Here is a 15,140-nt window from a genome sequence, read left to right on the forward strand (position 1 = left end):
CCTCCTCCATCCATCTCTTCAACGTTGGTGTTACAAATGCATGCAAGTAGGCCTGGCTTTTTACAGGGCTGCTGGCCATCCAAACTCAGGTTCTCATGCTTTTGAGACAAGCACTTCACAAACTGAGCCATCTCGTAGGCTAATCATAGTTCTCAGAATGAGATCTTTTAGGAACACTCACCATAAAATTCTGGGGTGAAGACTCATTAGGTTGGTAACAGCAATCACTAAACAAGTTCATTTTGTATGGAGAACTCATTCGACATCTGCTCTTCTTATGTGTATATAAAAATGCAAAGCTGGGCCTGGGAAAATAGTTCAAAATCCTCCCGCATAGTCCTAAGGACCTAAATTTGGGACCACATAAAAAGCTAAGTGCAATGTGAGCCTAGCATTCCGGAAGCAGAGACAGGTGGGTCCCTGGCGCTCACCTACCAGCAAGCCCAGGCAATTCAGTGAGCTCCAACTTCGATTGTTTCAAAAATGAGGTAGGAAACAGCCCAGGAAGACACTGAAGACCAACCTCTGGCTTCTATATCCACATATACTCACATTCATGTGCATTTCCACCCACGTGCACACATGAGCACATGCACAAGCATATACCACACAGGCAAAAAATGCAAACTGTTACAAAGCAAAGCCACATTGTACAAAAATAAAAAAATGTAGTCAAGAACAATTAGAAGTCATTCTCTCACTTAATAAGTAGTATTCTCTTAGCACCTGCAATGCTCCTAACACTGCTCAGAGCTTTCAGGATTAAGAAAGGCAGACAAGAGCCCAGCTATCTCAGTGATTGAAACAGGATCTCACTAGAAAAGGAGTAATCATGGGAAACAAAATAAAAAAGAATCCAGTTCCCTTGTGCTTGGAATTTTAATCCCTGTAGCCCAACTGAAAATGAAGAAGAAACTCTGCATTCCAAGAGGAAATGCAACAGTTGTACCAAGTAGGCAAGCCCCAGCATCTTTAGGTCAATATTCCTTTCCATATGGAATCAATTTGTTAAATAGCCCCAAGACCTGCTCTAGAGGCTCAGTATTAGAGGACACTTGAAACCTGCAAACACACCATAAATTACAGATTTAAAATATGAAACTGATGGAGGAGATTAAGCCCGGTGCTCCACAATCCTCACTCCCTGAGCTTAGTTGTGCTCTCACTGAACTTGAGCACTTCACTGGAGCTATTTCTTCTTCTAGGGGACCATGGCATGGATCAGGGTTCTCTAGCTGCTGTGGTGACACAAAATTTCAATGTCCTGGCACAAGAAAATACACTTTGGTTCCCATCATGGTGATGATGCTGATTGGTGATGTGGATCTGTTCTCTGATGATCTCTCTTCAGTTAGGGTCTCAGGCTTTGCAGTTGTGTGGTCCCATCCTCGTCTACAGTCTCAGTGAGATGAGAAGAGAGCACGGGTGTGAAGAAAGGTATGCTGCTTTCCGGACCAGGCCCTAGGAGAGTCTCTGTGCCTCCTGTCCATTTGTTAATGGTTAGAACTCGGTTGCATGGCAGAAGCAGATGTAGAGAGATTAGAATGTGGTCTGACTGTGTGTTCTGGGAGGAGAAGAAAAGTATCTTGGGAACATGGGGAGAGATTTCCTACAGCTTTCACTCCAGAAGGTGGTTTGGAAGATAAAGTAAGATAATAGCTTTAAGAACTCTTATGGATTTCTGGATCAATAAATACTCTGGGGTGACTAGATCAAGGATTGTCACCTGTACCAACCACATCCTGTGCAACAGAGAAGGACTATTACCTGTCTCCATGCTGTCTGCAGGAATAACTTTAGAAGAGAAACTCCATAGCTTCTCTGTGCCTTGGCCTCTTCTCGGGAAACCTAAAATCAGTTCACTTTGAATGTTTTCATGAGGGCGAGAGGAGTGATCAAGGAGAGGCCATCTCTCCTGTCATACCCCAAATACCACTCTTTCTTTGAGGCTCCCCTTGCCCCACATAAAGTCACTTGCCATTAGACCATCCTTTGACTATATGACCTTCAGTTCTCAGAGAGGCTTAGCTACATGAGAGAGACTTGGCTAGCCCCATCCTACCAGCTGCCACGGAACAATTTGTTTGCAACAGTGTGAAGATCATTCCAGCATCCACTTGAAACCCACCACTGTGTTTCCATTGATGTGAAATAAAATCCGAATGATTTATACAAGACTGATATGCCTACTGGCCTCCCAGGATCAGCCTGTCTTAGATTTCATCTCTTCTCTAGTTCATTCATTCATTCCATAGCATACAGCCTCTCTCTGTCCTAGGTACTGGAACCTCAGCCGTCACCCCATGTGCAGGAATTGTTGGGGGTTTGTATTCTTCCATGATTGCCGTCTCCTTGCGCATATCCTCAGCTATGTGGCTTGGGGCTGGCATCCCTCTTCCTTCAATCTGTCTCAAAGAAGCCTGTTTTAGAGCAGACCTTGTTCCCTGGGTTACACTCTGTGTGACCACTGTTGATCAGGGAAATCCCTTGACTCCTATGTGTGCGTTTATTGCCTGTCTTCCTTTATTTTACCACAGCCCAACACCCATGAGGGCAGGCATCCTGATTCTGACATTCACTTTTGGATCCTCAACACCTACTGACTTGGTAGAAAGTTAATCATCGAGTATCACTCGAATGAATGAAGCAACAAAGTAACAGCACTGGGTGTGCTAGTGAGGACCTGCTGGCCTTCGCAAGAATGTATCTTGTTTTCTCTTAGGAGTCTGTGTTCATTTCTGTCCCCTCTGATCATTATATTCCAGGGAATGACACCACTTCATTGGGCAGCTTTTCACAACCGGCCTCAACATACCCAGATGCTGTTGAAGAAGGGGGCAGACCCCACCCTTGTGGACAAGGACTTTAAAACAGCTCTCCACTGGGCTGTCCAGGTGAGAATGCAGGCTGTGAACTTGTCTCAGCTTCAAATGATGTAAAGGCATGTTAACTGATTTCTACACAGGTCAACCACAAAAGCAGGAGCTATCTATCCCACATGCTCGTCCTGGTGCTTATTTGAAATTAATATGATAGATCAAGGAGGACTGTCTCTGTGCCTTTACCCTCCCCCCATATCCAGAAAGACAATAGCAAGTCACACACACACACACACACACACACACACACACACACACACACCTGTAATGTTGCACCCAATGCTTACTATTGACTTCTAGAGACCCTCAGAGGGTTACCAGGCAAATTCCTTCAGTCTTTGGACCAGAGCTCATGTGCCCAACCTTCCACAGCCACTGCAGAGGATCTTGACATTTGTACAGAACAGTGGGAAAACAATGAGTCACACTCCTACATCACTGTCATGGGAGTTGAGCCACCTCAGTTCACATGGCCAGAAATAGCAGAGTAGGCCTGTGAATTCTACAGTCCAAAGAGAGTCAAACAGACTGAGATAAAAGAGTGAAGGCAGCTAATAGCTCTGAAGTCTATCCTATTGCCAAGGGGATGGCTCACTCACGAATGAGCGGAGTTACACCTGCGGCCACCCTCAAGGAGAGCTGATGGGTGCTTCCCTCAGCAACCTTGGCTTCCGATGCCTATGCACACAGCCCTACTCTTTCCTGCTATTGGCTAGTCAAGGTATCCTGATGAGTCATCTCTGCTACCCAGATACAGTTTCACTTAGTGTTTTCATGTTGGCAGGGTAGCACCTGCAAGTTTCAGGACTCACACATGTGCCTGAGGTAAGGCAAAAAACAAGTGATTTGGAAACTGCTCTGGTTTTGTGCCTCTAAACTTGGCTTCAATCACAGAGTGCTGAACCCAGCCCTGGGCAATGTTACAGAGTGAGCAGGGCTTGTTTTTGTCTTGCCCACCTGCCCTAGTGTGCACCTACAAATTTTCATTATCTAATCATATGCCCTGCCCCCTCCCTGCCAGCACTGTTTGGGGCACTTGGAAATTGCCTCTGGCTAGTTAGGGGTCACTGCAGTAGCAATGCTCCCAAGATGTCTGGTTCAGCAACCAAGCAATTCCCTGTGCATGTTGGTTCTGAGCTTAGGTGAAGACGGTATCTTTACATATTTACCCTTAATACACTTGCACTCTGATTCCTGCCTCTAGGCTGTGTGTCCTTTGGAAAATCTCCCCCTGTGTAATTCTGACAGACATGAATCATGTGTTCCCCTTCCTCATCTCAGCCTGAACAGAACTTTAATCCAGCAAGATGGCTGCTCTGGCAAGGGGTCAAGGATCACATCCAAGGATATGATCCAGCTGGAATGCAGACACACCACACACCTTTAATCCTTCTGGCTGAAATACACACCTTTAATCCCAAACGATGATGTCTAATTGAGGGGCAGACAAAGTGACAAATCAGAGAAAGATTTGACAGAATGAGTCAGAGACAGGCTGCGCCCAACTCTCATGAGAACAGGAAAGAGAGGCTACTTAAAAAGCACTGAGGGAGGGAGTTCAGTCAGCTCAGTTGAGGTCATTGTGGAGCAGTTCAGTTTATGGTGTGCAGAGGCAATCTTTCCAAGCAGAGCAACTCTGTCAGAAGCCCAGAGAAGCCAGTTTGAATCAGTCCGCTCGGAAAGGAGTTTGAGCCACAACTGCTGAGTTGAACCAGCCAGCCACAGTTCAGAAGGAACTAGAAAGAGTGAGTTTATTCAGCAATAAGTCCCAGAGGCTGAAACATTCTACGTCTAGGTGAGCAGACGGAGGCTGGAAGCTGAAGCCTTTAAGGTCCAGGCTTGTAGAAGATTAGATTGTATGGCGGCTGGAAGGTTCCAGGCCTAGGCCTAGGGATAGATAGATAGAAGTTCTCTGGGCTCAACCATGTATCCATAAAGCTTGGGCATGGCTCTTACCGCTCCAATTCATCTGAGGAAACAAAAGTGACGTTTATGTTTACACCAGCCACGGGTTAGCACCTAAGTTAGCCCTTGCAATGGAATGAACCCACCAGCAGGCCTTACCCAATGGCAGAACCCTGAACCCCATCCCAGACCTTTTGAGTCTGTCTCTCTGGCGATGAAACCTCTGTCTTCTAGGTGACAGTCTGGCTAAAGCCAGAGCAGCACACTCGGTTTCCATGACAGCCCAGATTTTATCTAAGGGGAAAACCCCCGAAACCTGTGCTGCTCACTTTCTTATAATCACCAACTTTTACAGAGACACGGTTGTCGTATGTGAGGATTCTACTATCTAAACCAGCAGTTCTCGACCCATGGCTTGTGAGAATGACCCTTTCACGGGGGTTGCCTAAGACCAATGGGCAACTCAGCTTAAGGTTTATAACAGTAGCAAAACCTGTTCATATCAGTTCTGAAGCAGCAATGAAGATGATTTTATGGTCAGGGTCCCCTCCAGCATGAGCACGTATTAAAGGGTCTCAGCATTAGAAAGGCTGATACCTTCTGCCATCAGTGATCCTGCTGTAAATTACAGGACTCCCAACCTGCCATGCTAACTGGGCTCATCTAAAGAGCTTTTATGTGAATCAGAGGCCCTTAGCTTCTCCTTCAGCTGTTCCAAAATGGAGCCCAGACATGAATGTTTTTAAAGCTCCTTCCTCCTCCCACAAAATTTAAATGTGCTGCTAGGATTAAGAATTGCTCTCATAGAAGAACCACGCTACTAGACACCAATAGCTTACCTACTTTTGTCTTAGGCAGTGTGGTCACGATTGTACACACAGGAAGTGCCTCGTGTGTTTGCTCCATTAGTCAATACTTTTGTTCTGGAGCATCTATAAGTATCTGTCACTGGAAGTAAAATGAGTAATAAGAAGGTTCCTTGTAGTACCCCACAGTGGTACCTAATATTCTATGTGCAGGGCGGTATATGCTTGCACTCATTTTTCTGAGGAAAGAGTCTTCAGCTTTCTTCAAGTACTCAGAGACAGTCGGTAACTATGTCAACAGGTAAAGAACCCTGGTTCTAGAGGACTGGTGCCCCCCCTCTCTCCCACATGGTTAGTAAGGATAGCAAATCCCCAGGGGGTATATTCTGCCCTTTTTACGGCAAAGACGAGGAGTAGCGGTCATGGAAATTCTTGCTACACTGCTGTTCTGTAGTCTTGTTTCTTGTTGCACACGCCCAGCACTGCACTCTTTTGAGTTTCCACATGAAGGAGTCTGCTTCCCATTGTCCTTTATTCCTTTGCTCAGTGTCCTACTTTTCTCTTGGGCTGTACAATGAGATCATATTTGAAACTACAATGCTTGGAAATAATTCAGCCTTTGTATTTGACCCAAATACCCAAAGCAGTAAAGATTTGAAACATCAGGCCCACAAACTAACTTCATATGTGACAATGGCTGTTGCCTCTTTCCTATTCTATCAATCTAGAGGATAGCACTGTGTGGATATGGCTGGGCTAACAAAAGCCATCTTTGTTAGGGTTTTACTGCTGTGAAGAGAGACCATGACCAAGGCAACTCTTATAAAGGAAAGCATTTAACTGGGGCTGGCTTACAGTTTCAGAGGTTTAGTCCACTATCATCATGGCAGGAAGCATGGCAGCATCCAGGCAGGCATGGTGCTGGGACTGTACTGAGAATTCTATATCTTGATCCTCAGGCAGCAAGAAGAGACCTCAAAGCTCATCCCCACAGTGACACACTTCCTGTAGCAAGGCCACACCTCTGATGAGTCAAGCATTCAAACACTTGAGTCTATAGGGGGCATTCCTATTCAAATCATCACACTTGCTGTCAGTGATAATCTTACAAAGTGTTATTCCAGACCTGCAGGGCTATGCATTCTGTGATGATGCTAGTTCATTGGATGCCTCTATCTTGTCTCCCTTCTCTACCTAAGCACAAAGGGTAGTGAAATAGACTAAAACCTATAAAAATGTGAGCCCAACTAACTTCCTCCAAGTTGCTTAACTGAGGTATTTGTCACAAGGACAAAGTTTGACTCATACAATGTATATGAGTGAGTCTGTTTCCAGGCTATCTGCTCTTTACTCAAGGCCTATCTTTCTGTTCCTTTGCCAGTACCATTCTGTCTTAACAACTGTGAATAATAGTAACTCTTTAAGTGGGATAATGGTCCCTCAACTTTACTGTTCTTTCTCAATATCAGGTTGACTTCTCTTGATATTTTGCTTCTTTGTGTAATCTTTAGGGTCAGTTGATCAATATTTATTGGAAATATATTGAGTCTGAAGATCAAGTTGAGAAGAAAAAGCATCTTGACAACAGCAACAAGATCATGAAATAACTTTCTTTGTCATAAATATGTAAGGGTGTTTTGCCCTCATGAATGTCTGTGCATTGTGTTCATGTCTGGTGTCTGTGGAGTTCAGAAGACAGAATGGACTCCCTGGAACTTGAGTTAGTTATAACAGTTGTGAGCCACCATGAGGATGCTGGGAATTAAACTCGGATCCTCTGGAGGAGCAGTCAGTGTTCATAGCTGCTAAGGCACGCTTCTAAGCTGTTTCCATGTTTTTATCTGTCTGGTTTATTCTCCTATGACAGAAGCACTGAGAGGCGGTCATTTCAAAGGAATAGGTCTTTCTTTAGCTCACAGTATGGAAGGTCAAGGGTAGCGTGCCAGGATGTGCTTGGTGTTTGCCAAGAGTCTCATGCTGTTCCACAATGAAAAGATAAACAGGAAGAAAACGCTGTACGTGTGAAAGACAGGAAAACTGATCCACTTCATAGCAACCCGCTCTCAAAATGACCAGGGTACACTTCTCAGAACTACAGTAATAACCTCTCAGGAATGAACACCCCCTCCCCACCAGCCCAATCTAATTGCCTCTTAAACGGTCCACTGCTCATTGCTATCACACTAGGGGTAGAGGACCGGGGAGATGGCTCAGCTGGCAAAATGATTGCTGTGCAAACTGAGTACCTGAGTTAGGATCCTCAACACCCACATAAAATGGCAGGCATAAAGGTGTTCCCCTGGAATCCTAGTGCTGTGAAGCGGAGACAGGAGGATTCCCGGAGCTCACTGCTCCACATTCAATGAGAGGCCCTGTCCCAGAAAACAAAGGAGAGAGTGACAGGGAGATAGTCAACATCAACCCCTGGCCCTCACATACTCACACATATGAGTGTGCACCAGTGTACATAGGCAGGCATACACCTCTCTCTCTCTCTCTCTCTCTCTCTCTCTCTCTCTCTCTGGTTCTGACTGAAACTCTTTCACCCTCTTCCTCCATCTCCCTTTCCCTGTCTTCTCCTCCCTCCCTCCCTGTAAACACACACAGACACACACACACACACACACAGACACACACACACTAAAACAGACACACACACACACACACACACACACATATGCAGAGAGGGGGTGGGAGATGACGCTATATTGGAGGTTGAATTTCGGAATAAGTTTTATAAAAGACAAACCACATACAAAACAGTAGTTTCTAGTTTCAAATTCTATTTGTTCACTGCCAATATATAGAAAAATAATTTTGTCTTTTGTATAAAAGTTTGTCTTATATCCTGACAACATGTTATGATTGTTACTTAGTTTTCGGACTTTGCGTTGCATCTGTCTTTTCAAGCGTGCTACCTAGACAGTCGCATACTGTGTGATGCCAGTTAGGGCTCTTCCTTCCCAGGCATCCTCTCCATTCTCCTGTCTTAGCGCAGTAGTTAGGACTCTGGCCCCCCAAAGAGCTAACTGAGAACAGTTCAGAGTCTAATAGTTCAGAGGCATTGGGCTTTTTCTCTCACTGGTCACTCTGGAGTCAGTTCTCAAACGCTGCAGACTCACGATCTCCGTTCCAGTCTAATTTGTCTGACTACAGCTTCAGCACGTCGTAAGCGCTCAGGCCTTTAAGGAGACGTGACTAAGGAGACGTTAGCACAGACACTAAAACGTTGGCCTCCTCCCCACACTCACTAGCACATGAGGAGTGGTGTTTATATCCCCTTATTCAAGGCAGGAAGAGTATCAGAATTTCCTGTAAAGAAAGGCACCATACAACTTACTCTGCATCTAATTACTGTCCTTGTTGCCATGACAAAGGCAACTGAGGATGAAAGGGGGACGGTTGGCTTTAAGTGTGAGGGGATGCAGTGCGCTATGGGAGGAGGCATGGCGGCTGGAGCTGGGGGCGGCTGATCGCACTGCATCCGCAGTCAGGACGCAGTGGAACTTCAGCGCTCAGTTCCCTGTCTCCTTGTTATACAGATCTACCATCCATTTACATTCCTTCACAGACACACCTCTGGGTGTGTTCCCACAGTCATCTGATGGTTCTAATACAGGCGGTGGATAATGAAGATTGACCATTACAGGTCCTAGACTTATGCTGACAACCTACTGGTCTTTCAGCCTCCTGCTGAACCTCCTTCAACGGACACTGTCGTAGTCACTATTCTATTACTGTGCTGAAACACCATGGTCAAGACAATTCTGATAAAGGAAAGTATTTAACAGGTGGTGGTAGGGGGCTTGCTTGCTGCTTCAGAGAGTTAGCCCATGATCATCATGGAGGGGGCACAACAGCAGGCAGGTAGGCCTGGTGCTGGAGCAGTAGCTAAGAATCATAGGTAACAGGCAGAGAGAAAGATGGAGAGAAACAGAGATTGAGACACTGGACCAGGCTTGGGCTTTTGAAACCTCAAAACCTGCCCCCAGTGACACACCTCCTCCAAGGCCACACCCTCTTATCCTTCCAAAACATTCCCACTAACTAGGAACCAAGCATTCAAACATATGAGCCTATAGGGGCCATTCTCCTTAAAACCATGACAGACACCTAAAATAAAACAGTTCTCACTCAGGATACTATAATTTTTGGGGTTTTTTCACATATAGCAACATTATTATCTATCATTTCAGCTGTCTCCTTGACAAGCCTTCTTCTGAGTCAGGCTCTTCTCCAGTGCTCTCTGCTCACAAGGGGTAAATAGAACACAATAGATTGCAACAGTTTTCAGAGGACATGGGTCATTACCCACCAGCAAAAGCAAAGCAAATAAATACAACAAAAGAGCCCACAAGCCCAGTGTAAATCCTAGTGCAGAATGCAAGGACTTAAGAACAGGCTCCATGTGCTATCATTACTCCTTAGCTTCATCGTCTCCCATCTGGATGTAGACTCATTCTCTGTTCCTCCTATGGCCACAGCTGGGCATTTCTACTTCTCTCTTAGTGTGTCTTGATCTCTGTGACCTCCCTTGTCCCCACTGTCTGAGCCTCCCTTTGGCTGATAACATCCAGAATGCTAATGGGGAATGTTGTGTGTCACCAAGAGACTATATCATCCCTGGTCTTGGCTTATCTACCAGTGCCTCTGGAGGGTTCTAAATTCTGAGGAGGGTCACCATGGCAACATCCCTAGGAGAGGCTTTCTAGAGTACCTACTGATTAACTTAGTTCTCAGTTGTCAAGAGTCATCGGAAAGACTTAAGTGACGGGTCTGATCAGCAGTTTTCACTTTGTCTTCCTCGGGGAGAACATCCAGGATCCTTTCCGCAAAGATCAAAGCATACACACTCTACAGAGTCTGTCCTGACTCAGCTAGTCCTTGGCTGTGATTCCTTAGTCCCTCTTGCCTCTGTTCTCTGACCTCTCCAATGTGCCGATAACAACAGTAGTTAGCTACCTCCTGGGATCAGTGTTGGGAGCGGTGTAGAAAAGTCCTAAGCAGTAAACATTCTCTCCACGCACACAGTCATCACCATTATTTCTGAGGAAATCTCATAAAGCAGAGTGAAATACAAATAATAACGTCATTTGTGCAATCCAGGAGCGAGCAAAGGAATTATCTGGGAAAGCCAGAAGAAAAGGCAGGGAGAAAGAAGTGCAGAGCTAGGCGAGCTGTCGGGTCTGACCTTATTCAGAGGCATGGTCTAAGGTATTCCAGCCTCCAAGATGCCTGGGACAAGTTGGTAGGACTTTTAGAAGAGGCAGACACAGATGCCCTGGGCTGCCACCACTGCCAAGGGTCAGGCGAGGAAAAGGAGCAGAGGTGAAGGACCTCCTTTTGTTTTTTCCCTCTGTCCTTAAAGCTCCCTCCAATACAAAGAGGGGAAGCTGAACAGGGCTGCTTGCCCTTTGAATCACCTTGGCAACCCGAATTCCTTTTCTCTGCCAGGAAACTGTAAACAAAACAGATTCGCCCCGCTGGCACTTTTCCCCTGTTTTCCTTTTCTAGGAGCTCCTATTTTCCAAGAAAAAAAAGTCACTTGACTGTTTCAACTGTGTCCCAGACCCCTCGAAATGTGCAGAGTCATGTATTGTGTGAAAGACTCTATAGAAAAATTGATAAAAGCCCCTGTGTGATCAAAGAGGCAGGCTTCTTATAGCGAGCAGGAACCCACCAAGTTATAGCCAAGGCAGATGGAGAGAGAAAGAGGAAGTGGGAAGAGGGAATGTGAGAGGAAGCAAGTGACATGTGTACTTTGTAGGCAGGGTTCCTTCCCAGCTGTGTGACCAAGGTCCAGGAGGGTACAGGAGAGACGGTGCTCTGTGGTCACCACATTGAAATTTGCAAGTTTTGTAAGAGAAGTCAGGTTAGGCAATGAAGTCTGCACACACACAGTTCTTATCCCCAAACTCCTGTGTCAGGAGCCCGCTCCTGCCTAGCCTGTGCCGGTGCCCTCTGCTCTGGCAGGGGCCTTTCCCTGTCCCATGGGAAGGAAAAGCTCAGCGTAGCCTGTGCCCAGGATGGATCCAGGAGAGGATCTGGAGGTGTGGCAGGCGTCTCCTATGCAAGACGCAACTAAAACTCACTGTGGCAGTCTGAGGGAAAAGGCTTGTTTTCTGCATCCCTTTATCATTGCTCTTACTGTTGTGTCACTACTGAATCTAAGTGCACACATGTCCTCACAGCCACCCTTGTCCCCTGAAATGAGGAAGTCAAGAGAGCAGATCTAAGGAGCACTTTGTTGCCTAGGTGACCCACCTGTCCGGCTAGCTCTGACCTCAGCTGATGTTGTGATCAAGCCTTTATCAGTTCACTAGGCGTGGAAGACGTTAGCCCTGGCTAAAGATAGAACCCCTGGCAGAGAACTGAGATAAAAGGGAATCTGTGGAAAGAAATTAGGTACAAATTGTAGGAGACCCCGTAGCTTGTGATTAGATTTCTGTACTGGCCCCAAGACAGCAGGCAAAAAAATCAAAATGGAATCACCTTATTTACACTCCATCTCACTAAAGCCAAACTAAATTGTTACCTGAACTTCTGAGAAGCTGGATGGGGGGTGGGGGGGAGCAAATTCTCCACAGATCAAACCATGTGATCGTGAAGCTCATTCGTTCCCTCTTTATCCTGCCAAGCCTGCATCCACCATCACAAAACTGTACTTAAACATTACTTAACAAAACTTACTTAAAACATTACAAGACATTGTTTTTGGCAAATTTTTTTGGGGGGGATAATTTATGTAGTTCTGAGGTGTGAACTTTAGACACAGTCATCATGTTGGATAGTCAAAGGGTTGCCTACAAGTGCTTGACAAGCTGGTGCATATTAAGCAGGTGGATCTCTTAGTCCTCATCCTCTGAGGAGAGAAATTTTGAAGTGACCAACCTGTTTCTTTCCTTCAGCCATTCTTTATATTTTAACAGCTCTTCCCTCCCTGTCTCCTCCCCTCTCCCTCTCCTCCGCTCCACTCCCCCTCCCCCCTCTCCTTCCCTCCCCCCCCCCAGGCTTGTTCATGATGGGTTTTCTCTGACTCTTTTTGCAGAGCGGAAATCGAATTCTGTGCTCCATCATTCTGAGCCATCGTCAGGGCCCATCCATTATCAACTACGACGACGAGAGTGGGAAGACGTGTGTCCATATCGCAGCTGCTTCCGGTTTCGGCGACATCATTCACGATCTGGCCAAGGTCCCCGAGTGTAACCTGCAGGCTCTGGATGTGGATGACAGGTATCCATAGCAACTCAGGAAGTGCTGGGAACTACCAGTCATCATCTTCTAACACCAATCTTAAAATAAAGATGTTGAAGGCGCTACCCTACATCCTCATTGCTGGTAATACATGTGTTTCTGACAGCAAGCACTGCTCTATTTTAGTAAGAGGAGGAAAAATCATTGTTATGGAGAGAGGTTGCAACTACGGCGTGGTCAGATTTTCCACTTTTTACTGAACATAGGCAGTGTTCTCAGAAGGCTTCCTGTTGAGCTATGGGCCTTAGTTCTTAATGAAGTTCATACTTTCTTCTCCTCTGAGATGTATTGTAATGGCCACAACTTTTTATCCGGAGTATAAGAGGTATTTTTATTAAAAACCATGGACCTTACTAATGAGGGTGTTTTTTTCAGTCATGGATGCCTGCTGGAAAAGGGATCTAGGTGTGGAAAGCTAAAATGATTTGTCACAGGGTATGTTTGAAATCCAGTGAAGGATTGCGCTAACATCTGGTAAATACAGTGCCCATCACCTACAATGACTCACTTTCTAACTTTAGTTTAGGCACTGAGTCCACGGAAATGTAAGGAAAAAATACAATGGTAAGCAAAACTATTGAAAATACATTTTCAGATTACAAACTGTCTGAGGCTGTGTGTAGCATTTTCTGTTAAAGAATGAAGTGAGCATATCAGAATCTTTGATGTCCCACAAGAGCACTTCCCCCTGATATCTTGAATTCTGTGTGTGTGTGTGAGTGTGTGTGTGTGAGTGTGAGTGTGTGAGTGTGAGTGTGAGTGTGTGTGAGTGTGTGTGAGTGTGTGTGTGAGTGTGTGTGAGTGTGAGTGTGTGAGTGTGTGTGAGTGTGAGTGTGTGTGAGAGTGTGAATGTGTGTGTGAGTGTGAGTGTGTGTGAGTGTGAGTGTGTGTGAGTGTGTGTGAGTGTGTGTGAGTGTGAGTGTGTGTGTGAGTGTGTGTGAGTGTGTGTGTGAGTGTGAGTGTGTGTGTGAGTGTGAGTGTGTGTGTGAGTGTGAGTGTGTGTGAGTGTGTGTGTGAGTGTGAGTGTGTGTGTGAGTGTGTGTGTGTGAGTGTGTGAGTGTGAGTGTGTGTGAGTGTGAGTGTGTGTGAGTGTGTGTGTGTGAGTGTGAGTGTGTGTGAGTGTGTGTGAGTGTGTGTGTGAGTGTGAGTGTGTGTGTGAGTGTGAGTGTGTGTGAGTGTGAGTGTGTGTGAGTGTGTGAGTGTGTGTGTGAGTGTGTGTGAGTGTGAGTGTGAGTGTGTGTGAGTGTGTGTGTGAGTGTGAGTGTGTGTGAGTGTGTGTGAGTGTGAGTGTGTGAGTGTGTGTGAGTGTGAGTGTGTGTGAGTGTGTGAGTGTGTGTGAGTGTGTGTGAGTGTGAGTGTGTGAGTGTGTGTGAGTGTGTGAGTGTGTGAGTGTGAGTGTGTGTGAGTGTGTGTGAGTGTGAGTGTGTGTGAGTGTGTGAGTGTGAGTGTGTGTGAGTGTGTGTGAGTGTGAGTGTGAATGTGTGTGTGAGTGTGAATGTGTGTGTGAGTGTGAGTGTGTGTGTGTGTGTGTGTGTGTGTGTTGGGGAGGAGTGACTCATGTTCCATGTAGGTCTGAGGAGGTAAGAAAGGGGGGTGTCAGTAAGATGAGGCGAGACTTCAGCGATCCACAAAGAGAAAAGAACAGATTTTAGCATCAGGAGATGAAAGGAAGCTTGCCTACTTCAAAAGTTGTTAGAACGAGCTCAGAGCAGACTCCTCCTGGTTTTGCAGAACCACAGCTTCAGGGAAGAAAGCAGGCCTAGAGAGGGAAATCAATAGAGTCGATTCGCCGAGGTGAGAAGAAAAGTCCCGTTTCCAGGAAGCTCCAAGCCACTGGCTAAGCCATTCACGCATTCTCCATCTTGTATTCTCACGCTGAACATGAAATTCTGTCTTTCCCGTGAAACCACGAGTTTCTGTTAATAGTCAAACTGTTCAAAAAATCAAAATAAGCTTACGGCATCTCTCCACCTCTCGCCTCCTTTTCCTCTTCTTTTTCTAGCAAAAGATTTTCCTAAAGAAAAAACTTTGTGGGAAAAGGAGAAAAATAAAATTGCAATAAAAGATGGGTAAGGGGAGGGAGAAGAGAGAGAGAGAATCCGGAGAACTCATCTGCCTGTATATCAAGGCACCTCAGAAAGTAGGCAATGGTGGAACGCTCTGAAACCATAGCCCTCGGGGGGTTGACGTAGGAGGTTCACAAGCTGGAGGACAACATGGACTGCAGTATGAGACTCTTGTCTCAAAAACACCTCATTTTAAAAAATGGCCAGCAGGATGGCTCAGAAGATAAAGA

The 15,140-nt window shown here is 45.8% G+C and overlaps 1 protein-coding gene and 1 long non-coding RNA gene across 22 annotated transcripts in view; one reads left to right on the top strand and one right to left on the bottom strand.

The window, feature by feature from the left end:
* LOC103691456 (uncharacterized) overlaps nucleotides 1-12,598 on the bottom strand; it is a 63,127-nt gene extending 50,529 nt beyond the window's left edge. For 2 of the 3 annotated variants that reach the window (XR_010064083.1, XR_010064081.1), the window contains exon 1: nucleotides 10,782-12,598. This is a non-coding gene — a long non-coding RNA (uncharacterized LOC103691456). The remainder of the gene's footprint in view (nucleotides 1-10,781) is intronic. The other variant, XR_010064085.1, reaches the window with a different exon arrangement.
* Ankrd55 (ankyrin repeat domain 55) overlaps nucleotides 1-15,140 on the top strand; it is a 100,076-nt gene that overhangs the window by 59,314 nt on the left and 25,622 nt on the right. For all 19 annotated transcript variants that reach the window (XR_005500312.2, XM_039102572.2, XM_006231940.5 and 16 more), the window contains 2 exon segments: nucleotides 2,766-2,894; nucleotides 12,639-12,823. Coding sequence is in view for 18 of the 19 variants with exons in the window: in XM_039102572.2 (XP_038958500.2) it covers nucleotides 2,766-2,894; nucleotides 12,639-12,823 (314 nt within the window). In the remaining variant the exon portion in view is untranslated.

Source organism: Rattus norvegicus, chromosome 2 (genome assembly GCF_036323735.1).
Source record: "Rattus norvegicus strain BN/NHsdMcwi chromosome 2, GRCr8, whole genome shotgun sequence".
NCBI classification, from domain to species: Eukaryota; Metazoa; Chordata; class Mammalia; order Rodentia; family Muridae; genus Rattus; species Rattus norvegicus.